The following is a 22,413-nucleotide window of genomic DNA, read 5'->3' as shown; positions in this document are numbered from 1 at the left end:
TTTAAAACTGCTAGGTATGTTTGGGCAGTTGTTGTTTTTCTTGGATCAGTTGATCTGCATAAAAATGTAGACAAAAAAGACAATCCATATATTGTATCCCTATACAGTAATCAGAATACAATATTTCACATAATAACCTAACCATCCAACCCTTTGATACATATCATTATGAATATTCTTGTCCTTGAGTTTTTTTATATTAGCTGCCAAAATTACATTTATGCCAGAATTACCATACAGTATTCTTTACAGCATAATCCTATTTGCTCTTTTTCCCTTAAGGAGCTCCAGTTTCATGTTCTATTCAGTGCTGTATCTAAGATAAAATATATATTATGTATATTTGAACAGCGCATACACTCCCTTAGCTAGCAAGCAAAGGAGATTAGGTATTAAGAACTGCTTACGTAAATTACAAAGAAGCAGCACACTCTATTGTATCTTATGTTGGTGTACAACTCTGGGTGACTTTATTATATCTGTGTGTTTTTTTTTTCTGTGGGAGGACAGTTCTTGAGACTAATGGGTCATATATGAAAAGAAACTTGAAGAAGACTGTTCTCAGACAGTATGCATTGGTCCATTGCAGCCAATCTGTTTCAAACATTTATTCTGTCAGTTTTATTTCCAGTGTAAGTGTGAATAAGTGGGCAATTTAGTTGTCTAAGTTGGGCTTTTCCCAAACAACCTGTTGGATTTGCACTAAAGAGTAATATTGGTACTCTTAATCACCTTTTGGTCACTCAGATATTCAAAGACATCAATCAACCTTCCAATGACAGTTTTGATAGAAGGTGTTAGGTTGCCTAGATCTCTTTATTTTTTAATACTTTTACAGTCTGGGCAAAAGTGGCCATCATTGCTGCAAAATTATCTAGTGTGTGGTCAGCAGTTTAACCATACCGATGGCCAAAATTATAGCAAAAGCTATGTTAAAAGGATCTTGAAGCAAGCAATTCTTTAAAACAATTGAGTTTGTAACTCTGTGTTACAGAGCCTAATCAGATGACCTGGTGTAAAGGTGTGTTTCTTTGTATATTTGGCATAAAACGCATCCCTTCCTTTTCTATCAGTGTTCAGGTTTACTACTTATAGTGCCTATTGTCCATAGCTAGGTATCCAGGATCAGCTTCAGGCAGGCAATTTTAGGCAATTGAATACATAAAGCTGGCTTTTAAACATAAGGGTCCCTAAATATCAGCTTCCCACCCTGGGGAGTGGGCACAGGGGTACATAGTCAAAAGATTAAAGCAGCCCTAGTATTAAAGACACCTATATATATATATATATATATATATATATATATGTTAAAAATCTTTATTCTTTTTTTAACCTCCCTGGCGTTATGCTCAGTTAAATTTTCCATAACAAAAGCGCTAACCCCGAGCCACACTCGGGGTGGAATTGCCAGGGAGTTTAAAAATGTACGTGGTAAGCGATGCCCGTGTTGTCCTCCGGTGATGCCCGGCATCTTCTTCCTTTGGCTATGCCGGCCAGGCATCTGTGTTACCTGGCAATCCCGGCATGTGAACGTTGGGGATGCGAGGCTAGGGGAAGCAGATGCTGGCCGGGCATCTGCTGTCAAGTGTGTGGTTGCAGGGCGGGAAATTGAAAACGCTACGCATTTTTAAATGTACCGCTTTTACATTTAAAAATACTTCACACCGCCGTTATTCACACCGCCAGGAAGGTTAACTAATAGGTAACTTGGCAGGATCCAAAGATGTATAGGAGTCCACAATGGATGATCCATCCATTCAGCAATGGCTAACTCTTAACCAGCATTGGATGCTGTGTCTGCTCTTGTCATGTTGTTCAGCCAGTGCAGCTGGGAACAAGTAAAATCCCCGCCCCGTATGATTGGCTGAACACATATAAACAAAGATGAAGTGAGCTCAATAGTAAAGATAATTTGCAATATTTCAGATACTTCTAAAATTGCAAAATGTTTTCAAAATGGGTCTATAAGCCTTTTTTTGCCTGGAGATAATATATTAATATATATAAAATCCACATCAGATGTGTTTAGATTGATTTTGTTGTTCACAATTTAGACTTCCAAGGGTAATAATTAGCCATTGTACTTTTTGATGGCTCTATAGCAAGTTATATAAACTTTACTCTTTATGACGGTTTAACAGGATCAGATATGATTATTTGTGTCATACAGTCATACAAACTTGTGTGTCCTAAATTGACATTGCCTAGCTTGTGTTTGTCATTACACTAAACCAACCTAAAATGGAACACAATGCAAATACCAAGCAGTAAACCCGACATGCTCTGTTGTTTTGTTTATGAAGTGTAACCTGAACAATTCTTATTTTACTTGTCAAAGTGTTTCCTTGCCTTTTTTTTTCTTAAGGAATCTGTGAAAACACTCATTATTGTGTAATAGATAAACTCTTTCTTTTTTTCCTCCCAGAGTGAAGAGTTTCATATTTACACACAGTATTGCACAAATTACCCAAGGTAAGATCAATGAATATTGATAGTTTAGAAAATATATTAAACTGATATGGGTGGTACAACAAGATTTGACAGAGATGTAGAAGTAGTACACTGAAGAAGTCCTCATGTTCTTCTCTTCTCGTATGTTTAACCACCTGGGCGTTACACTGATGTCTAGATTTCTGTTCCAAAAGCGTTACAGTTTTTCATGAAATTTTTTTTTTAAAATTGTAGACCTGTAACTTACAGGAATATGTCCGAACAGGGTTCTAGTAGATATCATGAATATAAAAAATTACTTTTAATAAAATTAAATAAAAGACAAAAAAAATCAGCTTAAACAAGAATACATAAATAAATGAAAAATACTGAAAATGCGATAATTCGGTATACTGTATAATAATATATTTTTCTAAAAACACCTCCCTAGTCTCAGTCACATACCTATAGACAAAACCACATAAATATATTTTCTATTATTTTGTATTGGATTGGATGCAGGACTTTGTATTCAATCCAATACAAAATGAGAACAAAATTCAACCGCTCATTTTGTATTGGATTGAATACGAACTCCTGTATCCAATCCAATACAAAATGAGAGTTTGAATTTACCAATTACATACTTTGTATTTATTTTGAATTATTTTGTATTGGATTGGATACAGGAGTTTGTATTCAGTCCAATACAAAATGTGTTTGAATGAGTTTCAGTTTGAATTTCCCGCACACGCGCCGACGTACACGCTACGGAGGGAGAAGAAGACGGCCGGCTTCTTCTTCCTGGAGAGGACACCCGACGCTGGAACACGACGATGGATGATCGCAGCGGGACCAGGTAAGTGATCGATAAACCCGAACTTTTCTCACTGTATTTTTATACAGTGAGAAAAGTTCGGGTTTATCGATAATTGTAACTTTTTGAAGCCTGTACCAAGGTCGGGCTTATCGCTCAGGTGGTTAAACTGTTGGCTGGCATCACTTTCTAAAGCAACATTTCATTGCCGCAGAATATGAAATTTAAAGCAGAACTTTCAGTAAAGTAACAATTATCTTTACAGCCATTGATCCCCCCAGTAGGTCCCGAACTGTCCTGGGTACCTTTTTTCCCAGCGCAGACTGGACAGCTGACATGGCCATCTTCTTCCAGCGTCCTATTATGATCTCACACTGAACAGGTGCAGAATCGGGTGACATGTCTTTGTGAAAAAAAAAATAAAAAAGGTGTTGGTTAGTCTTCCCAAATCAGAGTGTAGATTGACCTTCCAATTTAAACATTTTCTCTTCTGTCATGTATTTTCATGTAGAGAAGACTTCACAAGGGCATACATTTGCATTTATACTGTATTCTGCTATTGACCAGGTAATTGCCAATCTTCTAGGTATGAAGATTGCACTGCCAGTTCCAACTATGAAAACATCCACTGAGCGATTCCTCATCATCTTTCATTACCATTTTATATTTAGATTCTTCCCTGTAACACTGTTGGTAGGGAGAGCTGAGTACAGTAAAACTACACATTGGGCCCCTTTGGAGATATCGCCCCTTGATGTTGATGCTGTTTGTTAACAATTGTTTCAAGCCAACTAATTTAGAGCATGTGTCAACAGGTATTGGGCATTTGTCAAGCATGTCAAGCATCAGTTTGATACCTGAGATCTTTAAGAATTTATAGAAAAGTGCATTCAACCTGCAGCTGATCTGCATTTTTTTATTTCAAGTGGATTTTGCATTTACATACACTGTCAGCAGGTCTTCAGGGAATGTTTTTATATATAAAAAAGTGGGAACAACTAAGTAAACTGAATAAAAAAAAATAATGTGAAATTCTGCAAAATTAAGTCTTATTTTACATAATGATGTTCTACATCACCTTCAAACAAAACATTATTAATTTTTGTTAAAAAACAGTTTCTATTCTTTATTAACACTGTAAATATTGTGGATTATATTTTCAGGTCTGTGGCTGTATTAACAGAATGCATGAGAAACAAAATCCTTGCAAAGTTCTTCCGTGAAAGACAGGAGGTCCTCCAGCACTGCCTTCCACTAGGGTCTTACCTTTTGAAACCTGTTCAGAGGATCCTTAAGTACCACTTGCTGCTGCATGTGAGTATCCCCAGGTGGACAGACAATCGCTGAATTGACAGAACAAATGTGTGTGCCAAATATTACAAAAAAGAATGGAAGAAACGCCAGGTTGGCTGAAGATCAATTACTAGGTGTGGCCGGCAGTGGAAGCCATGGTCTTGAGTACATTAGTTTATGCTTTTATTTACTTTAGTCATTGTTTGCTTATTAATAATGCTAATAAGTAAGAACGTTTAGTTGCCTACAATCTCTAAAAATACCTCACTTTATTTCTTGGTTCTGGATTATAGTCATTCATGTACTGTAAAAAAGAAAGCAAAATTAGTCAAAAGCAAAATAATTGTTATAGAACCAGAATGAGTTGATATTAAATGATCTGTAATGCGGCCTTTTATAAGATGGGTAAGAATACATTTGTATATACTGTTAAGGTTACACTAAATTCACAGCTTTAAAGATTGCTACAGTAATTAAAATTAAGAGAGGTGGTACCTTGAGGGCCAGCTCTAAAGTCTTGGCCTTATGGTTGGTTGTTCTCCATTGGTGGGCTTCCTGGGATCCTGAGGAGCACCAAAAAAGCACCTTAGTGCACTTTTAGTAAGTTGGTGTTTTAGGCAATATAACTTTTTTTCCTCTTCACCTTTTGTTTGAGAAGCAAAAAAAATTGGTACAGTCATGATTTAAAAAATTCTAAATTGTTTTTTCTCCTATTTTAGGCTAGTAGGTTATAAAATAAAAAAAAAAAAAAAACTTTGCTCGAAAAATTAATCAAATCAGTGGGCATATGAGAGATAGCTTATGGTTGACTGACTGATTATTCATTTGTCTGTCTCAACCAATTTGTTTTTAATCATGTGAAACATTCTATGTTTTGGATTTAGATGTGGTTTAGATTTGCTGTAAAGGACAAGAGTAATTTTAGGTTCAATTGTGGTTAGATGACTTTTCCCATCACATTTGAGTGCAGTCCCCTTTACCCCTGTTCTAGCAATCTTCATTGTGCTGATCTACTAGGTCAGAGGTCAGCAAACTTTTTTGGCCACTAGGCCATTTCAGGGGTAGGCAGGAGCACACCTTTATTGTTTCTCCAGTGCCCCCCTAATGACTCCGTCCCCCACCAGGAACGCCCCCTGAAAGGAAATTCCTCTCCTCTGCAAAGCATAGGGAGGAGAGGGAATGTTCCCTATTTACCCCAGCGGTGGAAGTGGTAACACCGGCTGCTGTAAATGGAGAAGGGAGTCCCAACACGGAGGCTCAAGAGCCAAACTATGACAAACTATGGCCTTTAGGCCAGATAAGGCCTAGCCGGTAGTTTGTTCCAGCCTAATGCCTCCTGTAGTTTGTCTGCCTCTGTACTAGGTAATGCCCAGACTTACCCATCCTGGCTAGGTGTTCTTCCTGCAAATGCAGGTGGTGCACCTTTATTCCCACAGGGTAATCCATGTTTTGTAGAACAACAGATCTCTATGTGTATAGCTTCCTTAAGCTACATACACACGTGCAATAGTTGTCATTAGAAAATGAACGAATAACGTTCAATCAAGGATAATTTGCAATTGTTTTGACCGATCGTATTGTGCACAATTCTGTACATGCTGAAACGATATGAACGTTCAAATATAATCCACCAATAATGTACACACACTAGATACGATCCTTTGAACGATGCAGGAAGTGGCATGTACAGGAAAAAGTGTATCACAGAACCCACCACGATTACTGAACGACTGTACACACAATAGATAGCGAACAATCGTCGCCCAATTAGATCTGCCAGGACAGTTGTTTGTTTCCAGCGACATTCTTCGTTCATCGTTGGTCAGTCGTTGTGCACTTTTTTGTTAACAATTAGCGGACGATCGGTCGTTAGTCGTTCGTTTCCAAGGATCATTATTGCACGTGTGTACGTAGCCTGATGGGTTCCTAAGAAAGTGAAAGTGGTTTGGTTGGTTAGAACAGCACAGTGAATAGAACGGTCATTCTTAAACTTTAGTAAAATATCTGCAATCAACTGAAAAAAATCCACCATTGTTGAAAGTATTCCATTGTGTTGGGAAGGTTGTGATTACTTGTAGAAATGTGCAGGTGACAAAAGACATGGGTATATTTAAGCTGGACTTCTTAACCATTGTTTCCTGCCTGTGGGTTCTTTAATATATCCAGCTGGAAGCTTACACAGGGAATTTCTATTTAAGCTAAGAGGTCACTAAAGGACAGTCTTCAATTGTTTGTACCTTCTAGTGTGTCTTGTAATAGGATTTTGTAGTTAGGATTATTAGCATTTGGCTGTCAACTATGACTAAGTCAGTGGTACAAATAAAATGTGTAGTAGTATACTTACTCTTGTGAACTGTCATTTAAATAGGGTGATTTTCATTTTCTCTCATGAAATTAGGAGATATCCAATCACCTGGACAAAGATACAGAAGGATATGATGTGGTACTTGATGCCATAGACACAATGCAGCGAGTTGCATGGCACATCAATGACATGAAAAGGAAGCATGAGCATGACATTCGGCTTCAGGTTTGTTTTAAAAACATTGTAAATAGTGGAATTTCTATATGTCCAAAAATGGCCCATTGTATACATAAATTGGAAAAAAGACAGAATGAAATAAACGTATGATCTCATCATATATATTATTGCACAGTTGTGCTGTTCATCCTGCAAAATTCTATAGTGGTTGTTTTTAACAGGTGACCTTCTGTGATGGAATCCTATTCTATCCTAAATATATTAAAAGCTGATTTTCACTGAGGATTCTGCCAGTATTTCAGTGCTCAGTGTATAGAGCAGATCCTAAATCGGCCCCGACCAGCTGCTCCTAACATATGGTGATGGACTTGGCCGACTAATCACAGGATATGTGAACATCAATCCTTCCTCTGTGTGTTATAGGGAGAAGTTGTAACTTTCCTTTTCATTGCTATAGGTCTTTGCCCTTGGAATGTGCCAGGTACCCACATGTACATTTCTTACATACAGTCTCTTCCAAAGTTTTGTACTGCATCACTGATGGGTCTCCTACATGTCTCAGTAGTGCCCAAAACTCTGTAAGAGACTTTCTTCTATCATGTATTGAAGTGTCAGAATCACCACAATGCATGGAAACAAACCATTTACATTATCGGCACTGGTTTATTCTGTCACTGTTTATTTCCTCAGTGGCTGCACTATTCATCAGAATATCCTTTGTTCTCTATAAGTCCAATTCAGTGTCTGAACTACATTCTTTGGAGCCCACTTCCATACTCCGCTAGTTTCCATATCCTTTATCCACTTTATCTTTTGTCACCTCTATTCCGTATTCATCTGCTGCTAACACTTCATTTTAGGCAGCCCCCCCCCCCTTCATGCTTTTTGGTGTGTCCCCCCCAAGCCTTATAACTACACTACATTGTCTTCCAGTTTTACCTTATATTCCAAACTACATTTGCTGGTATTCGCCCCCTCACCATGAGTTTTGTCACTTCTACCCCTTTAGTCAACACCGCATTCTTGATGACCTCTCTCTCTATTCTCATTAGATTTTCTGTAAGACTTTCTCCATCCATGCAGCCCCTCTCTTTACTACACTATATTCTCCAGCTTTTCCCCCTCTTTTGTCCACCTTACCTGTCTTTTATATCTGGCAACCCCCTAATGCCTTCTGATCCTGTCCCATCCAACATCTGTTTTCTGACACTTCTGCAATAGATTATCTGTTCCTCCTTTCTCTTCACCCTTTTAATAAGCAATATGGATTCTGCTGTTTCTCTTTTAATCTCCCTGGTCAGCTACTATTCTGTTTTTGACACTCTTCCAATGCTCCATGGACAGCTGTCCATTCTCTGTCCCCTCCACCCATTTCCACTCTGCCATTCCTTTATCCTCTCCATCCTCAGAAATCTTGATCGTTTTTCTATGATTAATCTCACTTTTTTTACTCTTCTCCCAACTTCACACTCCTCTCCATGATCAGTTTAATGACTTGACACACTTGATAACCAATAATATATTTGCAACAAATTATTGTGTGATTAGTCTGTGATGCGTATATGTATGAATCACAAGAGGTCAAAACCATTCAGCCTAAAAAATTCATTTATAAATGAATACATATTTGCTGTTACCTCTAAAAAATCAACTTTAGAAAAAACACACCAGCAGAAACTGCTTAAATCTGTGAAAAAAAATGGTTTCTCTGGAATGGGAGAAAAGTGCTAGACACCTAGAAAAGTGGGGTTAAGTTACGTCTTTAGGCTGTTCACTTAGCAAGGTGAAATATAATTTTGTGTAGTGAAAGTTCACCTCGCAAATAGCACCCAATCATGTGCAAGGAAATGTAAAAAACATGATTTTACTGAACATGTTTGGAGGGTTTAAATCAGCAGAGCTTCATAGTAAAATAAGTGTACTATTCCTTGCAGAGTGATGATCCACTTTTGCTGTGTGGTAAGAAATCAATAATATTTTCTTTGGAGGGAAAAGTTGCAAATTGGAGAAATCCTAACAATAGTAAATGCTTCACGTGCTTTTACTCATAATGAGCTCAAGTACTGTAATATACAAAGCTATAATAAAAGGCATTGTAATCATTTTCCTACACTTATCGGTGTCTGTAATTATTCAGGCTTTGCCCGAACTGACCCCGCAATTAGCATTTTCTAGCTTCTATATAAAAATAACAGAGGTCAGACACACGTTTCCCTCTGTGTTTGGGCAGCTGCACAGTTCATGTGTTACAAATACTTTATTAGAGCAGAGTATATCAGCATAGGTTAATCAGCATGGTTTATTTTCCCTGAAAGGTTTTCACACTTGTTTCCTGCTAATAGTGAGCTTTCTAAACTCTAATTTGTGAACAGTAATTAAAAATGTCTATGCCTTTTTTGTTTACTCTAACATCATGTCTAAAACAGTTTACCAGAGTTTACATTTACAGATGGAACATTATAAAAGAAACAATACATAAAATGAGTGAACATTGTTTAGAAAAAGTCTTTTTATTTTAATTTGGGTCTCTGTTGAGGTTGGCCAGTGATCAGACCTTGGGTGAAATTTGGACTGTATAGGTATTCATATCCCTAATCTGGTGGGCAGTGTGTGCATGGGTTCTACTTACAAGTTTCTTTGTTCCAGTAATCTTATCAGCATTAATCTTTTCAAAAATAAGGCTACATACACACATTGGATCAAGTCGATGTCAAAGTATTTTTCACGATCCTTTCCAATGACAGGAGAGGGGGGAGAACGAGCGAGTGGCACTCCACTGTGCTCTCTCCCCTTCACTTGCATTAGGGTCGTTTGTGGTTCCACCAGGATCCGCTCTTAAATTGAATTAAATATGCATTTCCATTTTAATACTGAAACTATATTTAGTTCAAAACATTCTGAGGGTTAAAACGTATATATTAGAAGATGGCAGTTTCAATATATTTTACCAAACTGGAATCTATTTCATATTCTGTTTTTATTACATTGCACCAGAGATTTTCTTGGCCTTTAACATATGTTGCTACACCTTCTGTTCTAGGTAATTGCAACAATTAATATTTCTTTCTTTGTTTTACCTACAGGAAATTCAGAGCCTGTTGACAAATTGGAAAGGGCCAGACTTGACAAGTTATGGGGAGTTAGTCTTGGAAGGAACATTTCGATTTCAGCGAGCCAAAAACGAGCGCACTTTGTTTCTCTTTGACAGACTTCTCCTCATCACAAAGAAGAGAGACGACACTTACACATACAAAGCCCATATCCTGGTAGGTCACAGCTCTGGAGTGCTGGCTGCACTCTTTCATTCGTTAGAACAAGGTCTTCTTTGTGACTGCTTTACGTTTTGTCTCTCAGACTTCTACTGATTCAGTAGTCACATGAAGTCTCTAGTGTCACGCTGAAAAAAGATTTTCTTATAAAAGGGGTATGACTGGAGCATGTGTCAGAGAATAACAGTCTGCAAGAATGACAGATGTTCTAACAGCTATGGAACCTTTTTCTTTGTATGGTGCATAATATTATTGGCTCTTCAGACCTACAGAGGGCCATTTTCCTAAAATCAAAGAAAGTTACTGTTCAGAAGGAGCTTGTTAAGATATAAAGCTAAGTGTTTATGATTCAAAGCCTTATTCTTTGACCTTGCAAGACGTAATAATAACACAATCAGAGGGCCAGACCTGCATACATGCTTACATGTTTGGGGTTAAGGAATATAGTCCTAAAGATTCAAGCTTTAAGAAACAAGTGTGGGATCCTCCACATTTCCAGCCTGACAATAATACAGATGAGTTAAAATCTATTACTTTTGTATTTGCTAAAGAAATTTTCATTTAAAGACCTCACAGCAAAACAACTGATACATGTAGCTAAAAGCTACAAGGAAATGTCTGTTTATAACATCAGGCCTTCATTTATAATGGCAAAAAAAGCTTTATTTGGCGCCATTTATTGAATAAAAAAATAAAAACGTACTAACCCTCTGCCACTCATGTCATGTTAAGGTTTATGTCATGATTCTGCGAATGATTTGAATCACAAATTTTGTGAAATGAAGAACCCACCCTGTTCTGTAGGACTATAGTCAAGCCTAAACTGTATTAGTAGCAGATATCCAATACGTAAATACATATAATAGCAAGTGAATGTGTACAAACTTGGCTCCGTAATTTGTACATTGTTTTCTCCCAAGTCTTATCCAACATGATTATTATATTAAATGTATGTTGCAATCCATCTGCAAGTCTTTGATCTGTCTTTTAGGCACAAAAGTTATATCTCAAAAACAGACTTCATGATTGTTGAACAATGTAAATGGTTTGCACAGGAAATACCACTAATTGATATCTGCTTTCCTTTTGTAGTGTTGCAACCTTATGCTGGTTGAAGTGATTCCGAAAGAGCCTCTCAGTTTTAGTGTATTTCACTACAAGAGCCCCAAGCTCCAGCATACTGTACAGGTAATATATTTGCATTCAGCATTTGCTATGTGACAAGATCAAAGCTCAGAAAGGTCATTGCACTAATCTCATACAGGAAAGACTAAGGAATCTTGACATATGTAATTAGTAGGAGATCAGACAGAGAAGGGATATTACAGGAGCTCTACAGAGAAGTGTATTATTACCTTCCAATACTGAGCTCATTTAAAGAGTGGATCCTGTTTTTTTATATTTTACAGGTATCCTTTATACTATAATAATCGCAAGGATGTTTGCAAACTTTGCACATTAAAAAAATTCTGTTAAAGAAAATTCTGAAAGTTCCACTCCATATTTTTAAACTGGTGAGCATTTCAGTAATTGGAAGTCTAATAAAGGCTCCAAAAAGCAGTCATTTGTGGCCCAATAGTTTCTTTCAAAGTCCCAGCCTGACACTAAGAAGAGGAGCAGTGTAGGGCATGGAGACTCCAAGAAGGTAAGTTAACCATGATCATCAGTGGCTGGGCTTTGATAGATTACCACAGCAGCATTACACTATTTATTTAGAAGTGCCCAGGACACTATAACCCATAAGACTGGACATACTGTCCAATAAATAATGGTGGATTTTTTTCAAAATTCTTATTGGGTTGTTTAACCTCATCCCACATGGTTGAAACAATCAATCCTGGGTATGAAAAGAAACACAGTTTCTGTTTTTTTTTTTTGTTTTGTTTTTTTATCAGTCACGTGCCATCACTCACTTAATGCTACACTTCTAAAAACATAAAAAAATATATCTTAGCTCAGTTTTAACAATATTTTTTAATATTGAAAATATTAAATAAAATAAATATATTTTCAATATTGAACAATATTTAATATAATGAAGCAAAGCATTTACAACAAAGCCCTCTGACATCCAGTCATTTTTGTGCTTTTCCCCCACTGGGCATATTTCATTCCCACTGACCACCAAGGCAAGGGTATTTTGTACTCTGCATTTTTACTACTGCTGTCGCCAATGCCAGGACATTTTTTTGTTCACACTAATTGCAGACACCAGAACATCTTTTTGTACTCCTACTGATCAATGTTACCAGCATTTGTGGTAAGTGAGCATTTTCTCACTTTAATAAATTACCAAAAATCAAATGCTGTCTTCAGCATTTTACACACATCCACAAGATTTTACAGACATTTACAAAAGGCAGTGAGTCAATCACATGGGAATAAAAAAAAACGAGATTTAAAGTGACTTATCTACACCAATGGTGTATAGATGGCAAAGTTTTTTTTGTTTTTTAACATGTGCATATTTATAGTGTATAATATGGAATCCATGGCTTCTGTGAAGCAAAGTTATGAAGAATGATAGTGTAACAAGGAATGTCTGCTTTGGCATTGTACATTATCTCATAGAGCAAGGGGGTAACTATTAAGGGGTATGAAAATCCAAAATTTGAACTCATCTGTTCAATTTGTTCAGATATATACGAAGATTAAGCTGTATGTTTGATTATATGTAAAGTAGAATAAACAAACCAAGACTGCCTGTCTTGTTACTAGAGCCCCTGTAGGTCATATTTCCAATAACTGAGAACAGGTTGCATAAATACTGACCCTGTTAATTTATGCATAGGTTTGACAGCTGCGTGTTTAGTGTTGGTACACAGACTCAGCACAGTTGTCAAAATAGCCATCAACTGCTTGCTGTGGCTACAACAATAGTTATACTTAAAGAAGCTTGTGCAACAATCCAGACATCTTCCAGGCACTGTCCCCTAAATTCAATAACAAAGTCAGGCTTCCAGCATATGTTCCTAAAAAAAACAGGGGCTCTCTCAGACCCACAGTCCTCCACTCCTGAGCACACAGCAAACTGCTGCTGTTCAACCAGGAGATGCAACCCACAATGTAGACAATGTGGCTGCTGCGCAAATTCCAAAGACAACCAAATAGGCAAAAGTGACTTAACACTTTTGGAAATCATGCTGCAACCACGTGCATCCACATGTACAAAATGGTTCCTAACGTTTCCTGTTCAATTTATGGCCAGGACAGATTGCTGTAGCTCACTGCAGGTCTAAAATGACCATAAGAGTTATTGCTGGGCTTCCTAAATATTCTCTGAGCAACTAGGCTTTTGTCAAGGTTGCTTGGTTGGTTGATCTAAAGACAAGTGTGGTCTAAGACAAGAATTCATTTGGATGAGATGTAAGGTAATGACTGTACAGTGCCATATAATATAGTGTGAGCAACATGGTTACTACCACAGTTCTGTCTAACAAATCATATTTAGTTTTTAAGAAAAATATTATCCCTTATATAGTAGATATTGACTCTCTGACTAGACTCTTCAAATCCCCTGTTCTTGACAAGCTGGAGCGAGAAAATGCAATGTCAATATTCTAAATTGTCCAACTACTTAAAAGTTTTAAACATCATTTTAGAGCATGCTAGGGATGGGGAAAACCTTTGGGGTCAGTTAGAGTCAAAGGGAGGACTAACCAAATCAATACCACTGGAAAGTACCGTACTTTGTGCAAGTGGCATTTTGAAGAGCAGAAAATGCCACCATCAGGGCAGTTCTGGTATTGCAAGTGAGTGTGTTTTTCTTCTAGGAACTTTAAATGTAGATGGCCAATTTAGGGGTAGATTTATGTGCCATACTCAGGCACTGGCAGAGAAAACGTGTTCCCATGCTCTTCTTTGAAACCAACATGCACTTTGGCTTCTGTATAAGGTCCACAATTTCACTGTTTATCTAGCTTGAAAAAAAAATAGTGTAACTACAAGTGTTACACTGGAGCTGTGTACATTGTCAGCTCACATTCTGCTGCTTTTGGCATTGTAGTGAATTTATATGAATGCTAGAAACAATCAAATATTTTTCCTCTATTCCAGTCCAGTTGTATCTGCAGCTTTGCAGGTGTTACTTACTGGTATAGACTTGTTTTTACAGATCACTAAACTGAATTCTAAGAAGCACTTGGGAGCATTGCTAGAAAATAGAAAATGTCCCTTCCATGGATACATCTGGCTAAATAAAAACTGGTGGCTTTTTTCAGTGTATGTGAATGTACATGAACATGATAATGTACTGTATTTTATGTAATGTACATACAGGCTCCCAAAAGTGTGCATTCAAGTTTATTTCATGTTAGATGCTGTTGAGTTTAACCTAATATTTTGTCTGTGTCTGTTTGTCTCTCTCTCGCTCGCTCTCCAAGGCTGGAGAAGATATACTTTTATCAGACAATCTGGGTGATCCAGCAAACCTGGAATAGATTTCCTAAAAATCAATTGCCATTTGTTAAATCCATTCCAGGTTTCCTGGATCACCCAAATTCACTGATGAAAATGTATCCTCTCCAGCCTTGGAGAGCTTTAATAAATCAGGGCCTTTGTCATATATCTCCCCCTTTCTCTCTTTCTTCCCTCTCTTTTTCTCTCTCCATCTGTTCCTCCCTTTTCACCATTCTTTTGTTTTTGTTTTGTTTTTTTAATAATATTTTCTGTCCAGCCACTTAACAGATCTCATTTTAACAGGCCAAGTCTCAACAGGAAAAACGACTCTGGATTTTGCATTTGAAAAGATTGATATTGGAGAATCACCCTGCTAAAATACCAGCCAAGGTTTGTGCACACACTTGACAAAGTTATGGTAAAGGTCTAAATGCAGACTGGAGCGAATCATGTAAATGCTAAAGCAAAAATATACCCACTTCCAGGTACATTAATTTTATATATAGCTAGGAAAGGAGTCAGTGGGAGTGGTTAATACAAAATCCTGCAGATAGCCCTGTGGCTCTATTCAAAGCCAAGGTAACCACTCTACAATTACTATGGTGTCATTTGCTTTAATTTTTAAAATACAAATGCAATGTGAGTTAATATTTTTAAACATTAGAGACTGTATTTACATTGGGTATAAAACAAACACAAGTTATAGTTATCTGAAATTAAAATCATACTAAAGAGTCATGCTAAACATGTATGGACAGTAAAATGTTTAATTATAAACAACTAAAAAAAAAATGAATTCATGCCAGCCAAGCCAGGGTATACAGAACATATAAGCTATTAGCGACACCTGGTGGTATATATTCGCATTGATCATTTCTTTATTAGAGAGTACTACATGAAAAAAAATGTATTTATTTAAAGCTTTATGCTTTTGAGGAGTTTTATATAATACATTTTTCAAGGGGACATTTTGTAATTGTTTCTGTGTTTCTATTTTACTCCACTTAGTCTTTCAGGTGGAGTTTTTATGCTGATTAGATTCACCAGCGTTCTAGTAAGCGTTCTAGTTAACCAAAACTGTACCCTGCTCAGGTTATTGTTTTCAGCAATCCACTGAAAAATTTACTACCTCTAGTATAACATTTAACCAGATGCGCCTACTATTAAATAATTGGTAGAGTAGTGATTAAAATCTTATTCATGTAGGTTTACCATTGTGTTCATAGCAAGAAAATAAGCCAAATGTAAAAAAAAAAAAAAAAAAACATTTTTCAAACATTTTTTGTCAAATGATTGACAATGTATTTCAGTACACACAAATGGACACCTATATCTGTCACCACCCATTCCAGAACATAAAGAGTCCCCCATATAAATCTGTTCAGAATGATTTATTCATAACTTTACTATACTGTTACAATTAGTATTAAAGTAAAATTGTCAAACTGATATTCTAAAATCAACTTTTTTTTTTGTAGGCAAAACAAGCTATTCTGGAAATGGATGCAATACGTAAGTTTTCCTTTGTGCTTTAATGTGCGATTAGCATTTGTGTTTTTTGTAGCACTTTTCTATTTTGTAAGCTAAAAAGTTGATGTTTGTAATATTCCCAGTGTAGTAGTTATCAATGTATTTACAGGACCTTTGCTAAGATCGGTAGCTGCGTTTAGACACAAAATAATTTAGAATCGACCATACCTACAGAGGAATTGTGGGTATTATAAAAGTGTATGTACCACTTAGAATCTATAGCAGTGTTTCTCAACCTTTTTAACATGGGGGAACCCTTGAAATAACTTTCAGGGAACCCCTGCTATAATTACTATATCCACAGCCCACAGTACATTAGTGTGGTGGTCAGTGGGAAGAATGTACACCCAAAAAGATCATTGGTGTCAGTTATGCTGACCCGGGCATCACAAATTTCTAATTTTTAAAAGAACCCCTAGCAAGCCAGTGGAAAGACTGCCACCTTTACAGATAGCCAAAAAGATTTGTATGTACAAATGTTTTATGTATTTGTATCTGTTAAACTGACCCGAGATCCACAAACTGCTCATTGCTTAAAGAGGAACTAATCCCAAAAGTGCCTAAAACCAAAAAAAAAACTGCTTACCTTCAACAATCCCGCAGGGCACTCCAATCCATCCGGAGATCTCTTCCATCAGGTCCCGCGTTGTCCCGGAATCCGTCTGCGAGCCGGCACGCCGGGGCTCCGTCATCTTCGTCTCTTCTTGCGGGTTCTTCTTCCTTCGTCACCTGACCCAAACGTGAGATTTGGTGACAGAGGATGGAAAAAAACTTGCCGCTCTCACTGTGCATGCGTGAGATAGGCAATTTTTTTCCCTCCACGAAAAGGCTCCTTCCGCCCATGCCCGAGATATTTGGGCATGCACAGAAGAAGCACCCAAAAGCCTCCCATTCATTCTTGATCGCCTAGGCTGAAATTATGGGGCGGTGCTCCACTCTTTTCTTTAAAAAAAAAAAATACAAAAAAAATGAGTTTTTACTTAACATAAAAGGGTTGTTTGCCCTTTTATGTAAAGTTAGGTTTCTGAGTTTAGGTATGCTTTAAAGAACTTCTAGCAACCTCTGGAGGAACCCTGGTTGAGAAACACTGGTGACAGGTTTATAGCAATTTGTATTCTGTTTGAACATACAATGTACAAAGCTGTTAGCCTGTGAGAGCCATCTTCACACAACCTTTAAATCACCTGTGTGTCCAAGACTACTCTTTTGTTTCTCAGTTTCCTGTATACAAAAATTCACATAGCATATCATTAAAACAATGATCTGTATTTTTAGATCACCCTGGCTTTTCTTATAGTGCAGAGGGTGAAAAGAAACCCACTGCAAATTTGAAAGAAGATGCAATTTCAAGTAGAGTCAGAAGAAAGTCAGGTAAGAAACAACTATATCTCTTTATACTAGAACTAGACGTCAAGGTGCTTACCTTGAAGGTTCAAATGAAGCTTATTTAATTCTGATAATATCTAGTAGTAGTTAGCTACATTTAACTGGACTTGTTCTTGTAATGTTTATGGGACATTCCAAGCTGCTCTATCAGTTTTACCTGTGCAGGAAATACCCCAGCATTTATATCAACACAGCACAAACACCTTAACTCAATCACAATGCTATATGATACTGGAGATGTTGATTGTCCAGAACTAGGAAATGTGAAATTTGTTGTTCTATGAAAACAATCTCATCCTTGGTGTCAGGAAGGCTGGGATAGAGATGTTAAAATGGCATTATAGATGAACTGTTGTCACAGTATAGCCAATTGAATTCTGTGCTTTGGTGGGTTTTAGAGAATGGCACCCTTATATTTACAAAAAAAGTTTTTATCAGCTGCTTGTTAAATGGTTATGCTTTAGATAAGTTTTTGCTGGAAGACTTTCCTGATGATGAACTGTCATGACTGTGGGCTCTTAATTGTAAAAAGCTGTTAACTAAGAAAACATTATTTATGAGATTCAACATATGTGTTTCACAATCATTTATATATGTTGCATTACAATTACTATGCACAATATGTTCTAGAGCAGAGAGTGCTAAGAAATCATAAACTTACAGTAGAGTATAATGAATCATCATAAGCCATTATTCCCATTATTATTTCTACCATTTTTAAGACACATTGTAAAGGGTAATTTTGTTTTTCAGAACCATCTTCGGGCCTGCATAAAGTAATACAGCAAAACGGTAAGCTAAAAAAAAAGTAAAAATTTGGTAATAAAATACGTTTCTTACTATATTTTATTGTGGTCTTACCTGTGTTGTTTTTGTTTTGTTTTTCAGATATGAGCCCTGAAGTTCAGAAGGTAAGCTCCCGGAAAGTTTTGGAAGTATTAAAAAATGGTAAAATATTTGTGTGTGGAGAGGAATGTTAGCACGGATAAACTTATTGTAGAAACTGCAAGCTTCTAGGCTGTTGTTCTTTATAATCAATACTGTGTGAATGACTGACCCAGCACAAGTTTATTGGTCCAGTGTTTCATCCGTTTTTGGTGTATTATTGATCTGGGTCAACACCCACATGGAAACTAAAGAATAAAAACTGAATTTAGAGTAAAAACATCAGTCATCGGTTCTATAACAGTATCTATAAACTGTTACAACTGTTGCAGCCTTTGGAGCTTTCTGTGAAGATTTAAGCACTCATGATGCTGAAAAGCACAATCAAAGAACAACAACATAGTTTAGAGCTCTTTTTATTACTAAAAGTATTGAATGTAATATGCCAACTCCTGACTTTGAAACTTGTGGCCCCTTCCATGCAAAACAAGCTAAGTGGTAGGTGTCCAGCAGGAAACTAGGATCTCTAGATGCTCTCCACTTCCTTCCTTCTTGGTGTATGCCAGTAAATACAGCTTGTCCCCACAAACAAATATTATTAAATCTAGTTGATAACGAAATCCCGTTTGGTGGGGATGTGTTTTAAGAATGTTCACTTTTATTAGTCTTAAGATTTTTTTGCTAGTTTACATTGCTTTATTGCCTTAAGTGGTGTTGTAAATTTTTATCTGTTCATCATTTACTAATATATATGTAGTGTGACATATCATAAACTACATAGATTGTGTAGGTATGTCATCAAACAATACAGTTTATTGATTAATCATACATATGTTGTAAAAGACTGTAATGTTTCTAGCCAACTTTGGAATAATACAAAGACTGTTCTTCAAAACAAAAAATTAAAATTTAGATGAAAAAGGAGACCATAGAGAGATCTTGTTCCAATTGGGAGCTTGAGGTTTGCTATATCTTTCATGTATTTATTTTACAGCGTATCAGCATGCAGGGAGGTCTCCTGTGTCAAGCTGCCAAACTGGGGTCAAGAGAGCTGCTTCTGAAATCTGGTGTGAGAAAAGGAGCGGACACCCAAGAGTTCTTCCGAGAAACCTATAACAGTGAAAATTTGTGTCTAAGATCAACAGGACAGATTGATGCTGATGATGAAGATGAAAATGAACAGGTATGTTGTATGCTCAACATATATATATTACCGGTAGATATTTAGTTTTACACATCATATTATTTAAGTTTGGCATAATAGATTTTGTTGGTAAATATGTTCTGAATATAAAAAATTTAGGTTGCCTACCTTTTTAACAAGGACTTTTTTGAATTGCAGAACATTCAGCACAGTTCTCAGCAGAAAGCAAAAAGTGGAAGAAAGCGATTAAATAGTCAGGCCTCTGAAAATGTTGAGAAGCGTAGAAGCATCAACCTCAGCCATTGTGACAGTCAGGTTAGCAGGAATCCTTTCTTACATACTTCTAGAAAGATTTGCCATAGTTCTTGTACAAAAATGGTATGCAAGCATGATTCTCGTACTTTAGTCTTTTATTACATATGATCATTCAACATTATAAGTATATTTTTCTGAAAATGTAAAGTTTTACACATTTATTTACATGGTAGTGTGGCTATATGGAAATTGTGATTGGTCTGTAAAAATGGAGAGAAGATGAGTCCTTTGGTATAGCAGCTGGTGAGATTATCCCCTAGGGATATCGATCCATATTCATCAGATTGACCCTAAGATCTACCAACATTTGTGTTTAGTCAAACTGCAATCCCCAAACAATAATGAAATCAATGTAAATCATGATGCCCCGATGCATTAGGATGTATACCTGTCTCATTACCACTGCTAAATCACAAATTCTATACTTAGGATCTTCTATGTATTTTCATAGCAAACTGAATCTTTGTTTTGAAATATGACAGATTTAGCTGGCTGTGGAAATGCCTTGAAATAAGTCATACTTCATTTTAATGTCACAGTTATCACAACCATTTCTATTTATGTTGTTGTATTTTTTGTTTTTAGAGTTCCAAAGACCAGTCAGATGAAGAGACTTTGCAAATGAGCACTAACCACCGGTTTTCTGCATCCCCTCTTCCCACAAACATAGAACAGGGTATTTCACAGACAAATTCTTTAATAATGAATATTCTTGGAGGTACAGGAGGACTGCAGAACATTTGGACTGATCATCAAATTAGACAGGCCCTTTTCCCATCTAGGCGATCACCTCAAGTCAGTGAGGAAAATGATGATGACTATCAGATGTTTTTGATGAACGAATGTTCTAAATTAGAATCATCAAGGTCACAAGAAGAAAGAGGTGCAACCAGTCGACCATGCAGCTGGCATTTGGGCCTAATGCAAGAAGATAGTGCAAGCAATTCATTCTGCAAAGTTGTCAGAAGGGCAAGTAGTGTAGGAGAAAACAAAACACATTCACGTCACTCAAGAAGCAGACAAAATAACAGAAAATATCATTGTGAAGTTTCAAAGAATTATGAACAAGATCCCAAATTCTCTTCTTTTGGTTCATCTGAGGAGTTGACTATTGATGACATTGAACATGTTTATGACAACATCAGCTATGATGATCTCAAACAGATGGGTCTTCGAAGGAGAGATGATTCAGAATTTCTTCTGATTAACAGTGTGAGTGATTCGTTGCATCACAGAAATGACAATATTAATGTTCAGTCATTGAAAGAAGTTGAAAGAAACAAGACATCTCCAGTGCCAAACAAGGAAAAAGTGATGCCTAAACGAGGACCATCTAAATCAAGCTCCCAGGAGCTCAAAATAATAGAAGAAAATATCTATGACTCCATATGCATATCAAAACAATCAATGGAACAAAATAGGAAAAAACAGCATTCCAAGAGAAGTAGCTTCTTAGGCCTGGATGGAGAATTTCAGTGTTTTGATGCCATGGATCATTTTGCATCTGAAGATAGTTTACAGTTCAGTGAAGATGAATCCTCAGACCATCGTGTGCCAGCAGGTGATGAGTATTTTAACCAATTTAAAACTTCTCCAAAGGTGGATTCGATTGCCCAAAAAAATGCAGCCGACAGGCTGTCAGAAGAAGTGGATAAGATTTGGAATGATTTAGAAAACTATATAAAAAAGAATGAAGAAAAGAAAAATGAACACTTGTTGGCCTCCTTTCCTGTAAGCAAAGAAGATGTTCATGAGAAAAGACATGTACAAAACAGGCCTCGTTACAGCAAAGAATATTCACAGTCGTCACTGTGTTTACTAGACAAGTCACCTTTACCAAGAGCAGTAGTAAGTAGGAGCCCCAGTGTCCATAAGGAAGACCCGAGTCCTCCAGCCTCTCCTAGTAGCTCAGTAATAAGCCTAAAAAGGACATCACTGACTAGTGAAATGAGTTTTATGGAGTCACCATATTTTTCATCTCAGAGCACTTTAAACATCTCAGATAAAATGGGTTCTGCTCTGGGCTTGGATAGTGCTGAAAAATCCAAAAATAAGGTCTTTACGATGGCAAGAGAATACAGCCAAAAAATCAGAAAAGCTAATCATCTTTTAAAAATGAAAAGCCCAGAGCAGGAGCAACCATCCTGCAGATCACAAAAGCTGAAAGAGAAAGACCTTGCAGCTATAATGGAAGAAAAGAAACAAGGCGGTACAGCTATTGGTAAGCAGTTTGTTTTTTGTTAACATTGTTTTACAGTGAAGGGATGATAGAATTTTTATTTCAATGGCAAACATGTACGGTCAAAACAAATTTGGTCACAAAGAGCTTACCTTGCCACTCTAACCTCTCACATTTTTAGTTAAACTTTTTTACTGTGTTTTTATGACCTACAGAAAAATACCATAGGTTTCCTGTTACCCACATACAGTTTGTCTGTTGTGTGATCCTGCTAATATTATGTAG

General features: G+C 36.8%; 1 protein-coding gene across 3 annotated transcripts in view; it reads left to right on the top strand.

Moving 5' to 3' along the window:
* The window catches only part of PLEKHG1 (pleckstrin homology and RhoGEF domain containing G1), a 137,880-nt gene that overhangs the window by 110,448 nt on the left and 5,019 nt on the right, over positions 1 to 22,413 (top strand). For all 3 annotated transcript variants that reach the window (XM_072409274.1, XM_072409275.1, XM_072409273.1), the window contains 13 exons: positions 2,426 to 2,472; positions 4,411 to 4,561; positions 6,939 to 7,070; positions 10,106 to 10,288; positions 11,384 to 11,479; positions 14,993 to 15,079; positions 16,168 to 16,201; positions 17,495 to 17,590; positions 18,359 to 18,397; positions 18,494 to 18,516; positions 19,485 to 19,673; positions 19,833 to 19,949; positions 20,535 to 22,170. In XM_072409274.1, coding sequence (XP_072265375.1) covers positions 2,426 to 2,472; positions 4,411 to 4,561; positions 6,939 to 7,070; positions 10,106 to 10,288; positions 11,384 to 11,479; positions 14,993 to 15,079; positions 16,168 to 16,201; positions 17,495 to 17,590; positions 18,359 to 18,397; positions 18,494 to 18,516; positions 19,485 to 19,673; positions 19,833 to 19,949; positions 20,535 to 22,170 — 2,830 coding nt within the window. The remainder of the gene's footprint in view (positions 1 to 2,425; positions 2,473 to 4,410; positions 4,562 to 6,938; positions 7,071 to 10,105; positions 10,289 to 11,383; positions 11,480 to 14,992; positions 15,080 to 16,167; positions 16,202 to 17,494; positions 17,591 to 18,358; positions 18,398 to 18,493; positions 18,517 to 19,484; positions 19,674 to 19,832; positions 19,950 to 20,534; positions 22,171 to 22,413) is intronic.

This window comes from Pyxicephalus adspersus, chromosome 4 (genome assembly GCF_032062135.1).
Source record: "Pyxicephalus adspersus chromosome 4, UCB_Pads_2.0, whole genome shotgun sequence".
Lineage (NCBI taxonomy): Eukaryota > Metazoa > Chordata > Amphibia > Anura > Pyxicephalidae > Pyxicephalus > Pyxicephalus adspersus.
This window is presented reverse-complemented; position numbering and strand designations above follow the sequence as displayed.